General features: G+C 40.2%; 1 protein-coding gene across 1 annotated transcript; it reads left to right on the plus strand.

The window, feature by feature from the left end:
• The first annotated feature begins 2970 nt into the window (after positions 1 to 2970).
• Positions 2971 to 8229, plus strand: pcdh8 (protocadherin 8). Its single transcript, XM_007227958.4, has 4 exons — positions 2971 to 5427; positions 5540 to 5610; positions 6870 to 7003; positions 7128 to 8229. The coding sequence occupies exons 1-4, from the start codon at positions 3061 to 3063 to the stop codon at positions 7448 to 7450; spliced, it is 2895 nt and encodes a 964-aa protein (XP_007228020.3). The 5' UTR covers positions 2971 to 3060; the 3' UTR covers positions 7451 to 8229.
• The last annotated feature ends 974 nt before the right edge of the window (positions 8230 to 9203 follow it).

The following is a 9203-nucleotide window of genomic DNA, read 5'->3' on the forward strand; positions in this document are numbered from 1 at the left end:
AAAACATCTGCTCAGTTCCTCACCACGCTCTTTACCCAGATCTCAGACCCTCAGATAATCATACTGACCTGACTGAGTTTTAATCCTGATGGCTTTTATTAAATACAGGCTCAGGCTTATGCTTCTTAAAGTATATAATGTGTTACTGTACACTGTAAACCCATACATCATTTAAACTTTGAACAGTTTTACATAAAATTGGAGATTTCTAAACAATACTCAGCTAGCTTGAGTTATTTGAACGGAATTTGTGGGCACATATACTGTACTATTCAAACTGAGATCTTTGAGTTGAACCAACTTAGAATAACTGTTGTCATTAACAGCTTCTTTTCTATTGGCTTCTGTCATGATCTATTTGCATACTGCACTGCTCTGTTTACAGATAGATCCTTACCTTGTATAGGTTTTTATAGCCTTATATATTTTCTATTCTTCTGTGTTTGTCTGAGTATGTTTCTTATTGTATTGTGTTGTTGCTGCTGGATGCCTAAATTTCCTTCGGGATAAATAAAGTATCTATCTATCTATCTATCTATCTATCTATCTATCTATCTATCTATCTATCTATCTATCTATCTATCTATCTATCTATCTATCTATCTATCTATCTATCTATCTATCTATCTACTGGGTGTGTCCAACAGTTTCTGACGAACACTCACCATCAGTGTGTAGTGATTCCCCCTGAACTACCTTAGAATTAAATAGAAATAAATTAAGCTCCACTTTAATTGTAATAACTTGATGTTTTAATTTATACTAACTCAAGTTTTAATTCCTCATTACTTAAAACATTTGAGCTCAAACATTTAAACTCAACTTTTAAACTCAATCCGGTCTTACAGTATAACAGAAATTAAAAAGTTAAATTAACTTCCCCTTTAGTTGTAATAACTTGATTAAGTTATGCTAACTTACGTTTTCATTACCCAGTACTTGGGTAACTTTTTAAGGCAAACCGGTTTCCTCAAATTTTTTATGTAAATTCACCTTATTCAGATCCAAATCCAAATGAGCTAAAAATGACATTGAGCTGACATAAAACTACTTGGTATTGGTGAACAACCAATATGAGAATAGTATAGTGATCCACTGTATAAAAATCCAAATTTAACCACAATTCAACTGTAAGCTGACATCAGGGAAAGACGTCTTCTCTATATATATATATATAAGTATATATATATATATATACTTATATATATATATATAGTAAGGTAGAGTAACGTGGTTCTGGGAATCTGAATGAAGGTGACGTTCTCGCAGCTCCTCTGCAGAAAAGCCGATTACAGGAGACTGACGCCCCGGATGGACGTGCCACACTTCACACCATCAGAGCCGGAACAGCCCTGAACAAAGAGCCAGGAGCTAACGGCGTCAGACCCCCGAGCACAGGGACGGGGGGGGGGGGGGGGGGGGGGGGTCCTGCAGAGTTTAGCATTTTCCCAGGTTTACAGGACGTAGCATGTATCCGTCACACTGATCTGGAGCCAGTTGGAGCTGGTCCTGCTCTGCTGTACTGCAGATCACTCCTCTCACTCTGCAGCTGCAGTGTTTAATTTCACACCAGAGAGTGAAGAACACACGCCTCACTTCTTTATTAAGAGTCTCACACCTCCAGCCAACCGTCACCATCACGCACTACACACAGCGTGCACACAGAGACGTGTACTGATCAACAACATTTACATACGTACTGATTTGTTCATTCCTTAAACGTTCCTGACCAGCAGATGAATTATTTGATGAATATTTAATTTAGTTTTTAAATGCTATAAAGGCTATCTAACAAAAAAACTAAAGCATGCATTTGTGTACCAATCATTAGAAAAAGCAGTTTCTCTTCAATTTACAAGCTCTGAAGATATAGATTCTCAAATATATATATATATATATATATATATATATACAGCTCTGGAAAAAAGATTTAAGAGAGCACTTCAGTTTCTAAATCAGTTTCTCTGATTTTGCTATTTATAGGTTTATGTTTGAGTAAAATGAACATTGTTGTTTTATTCTATAAACTACAGACAACATTTCTCCCAAGTTCCAAAAAATAAAAATATTCTAATTTAGAGCATTTATTTGCAGAAAATGAGAAATGGCTGAAATAACAAAAAAAAGATGCAGAGCTTTTAGACCTCAAATGCAAAAAAAAAAAAAAAAAAAAAAAGTTCATATTCATAAAAGAGTTTTAAGAGTTCAGAAATCAATTTTTGGTGGAATAACCCTGGTTGGATTTTAATCACAGTTTTTTTTGTGCATCTTGCCATCATGTTCTCCTCCACCAGTCTTACACACTGCTTTTGGATAACTTTATGTCTTTACTCCTGGTGCAAAAATTCAAGCAGTTCAGCTTGGTTTGATGGCTTGTGATCATCCATCTATCATATTATTTGAAGGAATCTATTATTGTAAATCTATAAGAGTAAAATACATTAAATGAACATTGTTTCAATGGCAATAGTTTTAAAAAGGTTGTTTAAAAAATGTAATGCTCTTTGCTATCTTTTATTTAGAGTAATTAAATAGTGCTTCAAATAAAAAAAAACATATACAATTCTATATTTAACCTTTTTTTGTTGTTTTCAGGTTGGTTTAAAAGATCAGATCCTAAAAAAACTTTAAAATACAAGTTGTCAGGAGAAGATAAAACACTGTTAACTTGAAATGGAAGTCAATGTAACACAGTTTTAGTTCAAGCAGTTTTAAAAAAAATATTTTGGCATGTGATTTTTTTTATTTTTTGTATAGTGATCATAAAGTTTTTAGTCTTTTAAACAATGTATTTGACTTGCTATGATTTCTTTCATTTAAAGTATTAGTATGAAACTCTTTGAGCACACAGATTTGTATAGGCAACTGGCCTATATTTGCATAACCCCCGCCCACTGTGGCTCCTGCCCAATGAATGGCATTGAATTAGCATACTGCAGGGCTCAAATCCAACAGATGGCCTCTGGCCACCTCAGTGTGAGCCAGCTGACCAGACCAGGCTGGAGTTGAGTCTCCAGCACACTCCACAGTCTCTCTGCAGCTTCGTGAACTTTAGGAATCATGGGAATTTGGAGGTTTTGGAGGATTTGGATTTGGAGATGCTCTCTGCTGTTGGCCTGCGAAGTTCTGGTGGTTTTCTGCACCACAGCCAAGTACAGCACGTTTGAGGAGGATGCTCCAGGCACAGAGATTGGGAATCTCTCACAAGACCTGAAGCTGGACCCTGGAGAAGATCCGGAGACGACGTTCCGGTTTATGCAGAAAACCAACGGTTCTGTAATCGAAATGAGGCCGACGGACGGGCTGCTGACGGTGGGGGAGGTCATAGATAGAGAGCGGTTGTGCCTCAGAACCTCGCCTTGCCTCATTTCCTTCGACGTTGTGGCTTTCTCCAAGGAGAAGTTTCAGCTTGTTCACGTGGAGATCGAGGTGAAGGATGTTAACGATTACGCTCCTCGATTTCCTCGCAACGAGACGCATGTGGAAGTCTTGGAAAGTGCAGCGTTGGGTACAAGAATCCTGCTGGACGTGGCTGTGGACCAGGATGTTGGGGAAAACTACATTCAGAGCTACCACATCTCACACTCCAGTCACTTCATTGTTGAAACAAGTACTAGAGAAGATGGTGTGAGGTACGCTGAGCTGGTGCTGGTGAAGAAGCTGGATCGTGAGCTGGATGATAGCTATATCTTAGACGTTACAGCTGTGGATGGTGGAACACCAAACAAGTTGGGTTCCATGATCATTTACGTTAAAGTGTTTGACTGCAACGACAACAGCCCGACGTTTGAGCACAGCTCTCTGAAAGTGGAGTTGAGTGAGGATTCTGCGGTTGGTGTCCGAGTCCTTAAAGTCCACGCCTTCGATCCGGATGATGGCTTGAATGGTCAGGTGGTCTACAGGTTTGCAAGCGGTCCTGCTTCAGAGGCATCGAGGATTTTCCACATTGACTCTGCCTCAGGTGAGGTGACTCTTAAGGAAAACGTGGACTATGAAAAGCGTAGATCCTACGAGCTTCAAATCGAGGCTTCAGACCTCGGCGAAAACTCAGCTTCATCCACCTGTAGGGTGGTGATAGATGTTGTAGACATTAACGACAACGCTCCAGAGATTTCTATTAAGCCCATGACCTCCACAAGCGATGGCGTGGCCTACATCACAGAGGCAGCAGCTCAGGAAAGCTTTGTGGCTCTCATCAGCACCACGGATCTTGACTCGGGATCTAACGGCTACGTCCGCACCAGCTTGCAAGGTCACCAGCACTTTAGGCTTCAGCAGGCTTATGGAGACACTTTCATGATCGTGACCACTGCAGCCTTGGACAGGGAGCAGAACTCAGAATACAATCTTACGATAGTTGCTGAGGACTTGGGTTCACCGCCCTTTAAAACGGTTAAACATTACACCATTCGGATAAGCGATGAAAATGACAACGCTCCTCAATTTAGTCAGGCAGTTTATGAGGTTTCAGTCCTGGAAAACAACATCCCTGGGTCATTTCTGGCGGCAGTGTTGGCACTTGATTTGGACGTTGGGAAAAACGCAAAAGTAGAGTACAGTCTTGTTGATGGACAGACCATTAATGACTCGCCTTTGTCAACTTTTGTCTCGATAGACCCACTTTCAGGGTCTTTGTACAGCTTGAGATCCTTCGATTTTGAATCTCTCAACAAGATCCAGTTCTCAGTTCAAGCTAAAGACAGAGGTTCTCCATCTTTGTCCAGCTCAGCTTTGGTCCGAGTCAAAGTGGTGGATGAAAATGATAACTTCCCTTACTTTACCTACCCGGAGTTCAAAAATGAGTCAGCTGATGTCCCTCTACCATGCTCTGCTCCTACTGGGTTCCTTGCCCTGAGGGTCGCCGCCACAGATGAGGACGACGGCGCCAATGGTGAGGTCAGTTTCCGCATCATAGACATAGAAGGTGGTGATAAGAAATTTTTCTCAATTGACAAAAAGACCGGAGCGATTGTTCTTAAACAGAAGGTCACGTCAGCCTGTGGCGATATGCTACAAATCAAAGTTTCAGTATCTGATAATGGAAAAGCTTCTCTCTCCAGCGTCGCCACCATCAGATTCATTATCACAGATACAGACTCCTCAGAAGACCAGATGCTCGTCTTGCTAAAATCGAAAGATGAGGATCTTCTGGATTTTAATGCATGGACCGTGGTATTCCTCACCCTTGCTGGAGGTTGTGCTCTGCTGCTGGTAGCGTTCGCGGTCGTTACAGTAGTTAGTAAACTGTGCCGGAGGAAAGATCACCGGAGAAGAGCCGCCTGTGGCCTGTACGGATCGACCCCCTTTTCCATAAACTCTGCAGCGAATGCAGGAGCGTACAGCGGAACAAGAGTTTTCCTCAACAACGAGCGAGACCTGGCACGGGAATGCCTTTATGAGGACAAGACCATGGGCTCTGAGGAGAAGGTAAGAGTCTCAGATCATTGTTATAAATGTAAAATCATTTGTATTATTACATATTATTATATGTATTTTATAATCCTTATGGAAACCAATTCATACTTCTCTGTTTCCACAGCTCTTCCTGCCCTGCAAACCTTTTGAGCAGACAAATCTATGGCAAGATGAGAAGTACTGTCTGCAGAAGAGGTGAGATTTTGCTCTTTTAGAAGCTTTTTTACTGCATTATAAGATATTGTTTGTAGACCTGTAAACCACTCACTAAACAGAAGTTAAATCAATGCAAAAACGGTCAATGTTGATTTAATTGCATCATTCAGATTGGAGTTGGAATTGAAACATTCCAATCTTTTACATCCTGAATTAATAGTGAAACAATATTGAACGTTCAACCGAAATTAATAATAAGAAACTTAAATTATTTAAAAGTCACACTAATGCACTAAAATATGGTAAATTATCCCCGCTGTTTGTAGAGTAAGGGTACAAATTTCAGACACAAAGTTTCTGCACTAAAAAGACATTTTCATTAATAAATTCCTCTCTCTTAAATGGAGAAATAGTTTAGAAATTAGTCTGATAAAAAATTGGCTTAATTGCAAACTAACATGTCTTATGCTCAACTATAACTTCAGGAATGTCCAACTTCCATCAATACTTTACTGTATTAACATATAACTGATATCAAAAATCAACTTGTTGTGGATACATTGCGAGTAAGATATAGATCAGGGGTCACCAACGTGGTGCCCACGGGCTTATGAGTTGCCTGCAGGCCTGTTTTAAAATATCATATATTATTAATAATAATAGTAATAACATATAATTAAAGGTAAATTGAGCAAATTAGTGATTTCACAAGTGTGTATCAAACTGGTAGCCCTTCGCATTAATTGGTACCCAAGAAGTAGCTCTTAGTTTCAAAAAGGTTGGTGACCCCTGATATAGATTATTTTTTTCTGACAAATTTATAACTTCCCCCTCAGTACTTTTCTAGAGTTAAAAATTGTTGAAAATCAACAATTGGTTGAAAGAAAATCGTGAATTAGCTGGATAGAAATTTATAGGAGGACGTCTTTTTTTTTACTTTAACTTTCATCCAAATTTGTGTGTAGAATATGTGTGTCCTTTTTTCAACCACTTAAAAAAGATCACTATTAAGTTTCAATGAAATGAAACATTTTTAGAGAAAATCCTTAAAAACATTTTTTATCGATATAGTGCTTGGTTTGGGGGGTGTGGGGGGGGGGGGGGTGTGGGGGGTTATCAAATTACTGGAGGCATGTACCATGATGAGACCTTCATGCCAGTAAATGGAGCATGTAACGGGTCATGAACTGTATCTGCGCTGGGGCATGTTATCCATGTGCCAGTGAGTATTTCTCTGTGCCGGGGGAACGTGAGCGTCAATAATCAGATCTGTCTGACGTTTCTGACTCTGTGTTCAGTGTCACCAGCAACACCGACCAGCTGAGCATGAAGGACAGCGGCAAAGGGGACAGCGATTTCAACGACAGTGATTCAGACGTCAGCGGAGAGGGGCTTAGAAGAAACCTGACCACTTTCCAGCCGTGGGCTAAAGGTACGATCCCTCACTTTTACACAGATTACCGTCGTCCTGAAAGCTGAACTCTGTTGCGAATCTGCTGTTAAAGTAAGCGAGGCGCGCTGTTGAGCTTTCTAAATTCTCCCATTCTCCGTTTCAGGTTCCTTTGTGGCGCAGGATTCCCTGGTGGCCGACTGGCAGGGGAGATACGGGGGTTCATCTTCTGGGGACGTCTACACAATAGGCTTCTCCCAGTCGCTGCTTCATAATAGCACTCATGCTAATCCCCATTCCTGGAAAGAAGCCTGCTACGGCGCTAACACGCTAAACGCTAGGAACTCGGCCGTGCCGTATTTGAGAACGGAAACTTTGCCATCTTATTCGGCTCATCAGGCGGCGGCTGCTGCCGTCAACCATCGTCTCGAACCCGGTCCAGATGAATTAGCCGTCTCAGCCGGGTCAGAAATAGCGACCACTTTTTAATTAAGAGTGAAGGTTAGCCTTATTTAACATGAAGCAAAAATGAGGTTTTTAATAGGAAAGCACATAACCCACTAATCTGTGTAGATCTCAGGTAACTGAAGGATCTTCTGCAATGTTCCTTCTGGAAACACTACTTAATCTTGTAATAGATCTTCTGAGCAGCTGACTTACACACTTATACACGATTTTGTGCTGTAGTTCTACAAACTTTTGGATCACATTATTTATACAGGAGTTTTTACCACCACAAACGTATTTATTTCATTGCAATTACAGTTGCAGTTCTTTGATTCTTTGCAAAATAATCTAACCTATTCCATTGTAGCTCTGAGCTGTATGTTTAGGGTCATCGTCTTGCTGGAAGGCCCCAGTCTTTTGCAGACTCCAGCAGTTTTGCCCTGTATTTGGCTCCATCCATCTTCCCATCAACTTTAAATAATAATGCACCACAATTAATTTTGTGATGCCAGCCATTGTAATTCCTGTTTTTACACGGCCATTATTATTCGTTTTTTGTATTTTCTTTGTAGTTCTACCAACTTTAGGATCATGTTATTTATGTGAATCAGGAATGGCCTGATTTTGTTTATTGGAGATGTGAATAGTTTTGTATATTGAGCATTTTATATTTTATATATATATTGTAGATGATTGCTTTAGTTATTTTTCTTGTATGTCTTTTTATGTATTTTTATGTTGTCGTGTTGACTGAAATGAAGCTGAAATGTTAATTTATACTGTGGTAAAAGCTCAATAAACAGCTGAACCAGTGCGTTTAATTGTGGATTTTCTATTGTAAGAGTTTTGTAGTAAAACACAGACTGATTTAAATGCTGGAGAAGCTGCTGGCTGAGCTCCACCGGCCGAGCCGAGCTGTTTCAGACCCGCAGTAATGACGGCTGAGGAGGGTGATTAGAGCGTCCCACTGAGTTCAATCTTACACAGCCCACCCGGCCTGAGAGGAGGTGAAATTAGATCAGACGCACCCCCACCTTCACCCCACCCCCCCACCAGAACACACACACACCATCCACTGTAACACACAGAACACACTGACCCACATGATGTACGTGACCCATCAGGCAGCTCCAACTCCAAGAAAACTGCAGCACTCTGTTTTTAAGAGCTGAGGTCTAGTGCTAGCAGTTAGCCGATAATGCTAATGCTAATGCTGCTGCACTCAGCCTTATTGGAAATCTGGAAATCTAAGCTTACTGTAAATAAACAGAATCACTTTACTCACCCAAATAAAATAAGTTAGTGGGCAATGTTAATGCTGCTCCTGCAGTGCTAGCCAGGGTTAGCAGCAGGCTCCAGGCCAAAAATATGAAGTTACTAGCTAATGCTAATGATGCTTCAGGAGTATTCTCTTAAAATACTTTGAGTGGACCCCCAACCACCCACCCACCAGACATAGGCCAGGTAATCCCACCTGTACAGAGATTTTATTATAGAGTATGAACTGACTAATTTAATCAAATCATGTCAAACCAAATAACCCAACATTATAAATAAACTCCAGACTACTTTAGATTTTTGTATTTAATGGTTTTTAAGGCACCTTATATGACACTACTAAAGAACAGGTGTATTTTCCTTCTAATTCACCTGTAAAGCTAAGCTAAGTTAAGTAAACAAAACTGTTATTCTTAAAGAAACATTTTCTTTGAAAGTCGAACAAGCCCTGAATATTAATCTACACAGATTTCTCTCCTTAAAACTGTTTATTTGGGTGAGTAAAGTGCTTCTGTTT

Source organism: Astyanax mexicanus, chromosome 11 (genome assembly GCF_023375975.1).
Source record: "Astyanax mexicanus isolate ESR-SI-001 chromosome 11, AstMex3_surface, whole genome shotgun sequence".
NCBI lineage: Eukaryota > Metazoa > Chordata > Actinopteri > Characiformes > Acestrorhamphidae > Astyanax > Astyanax mexicanus.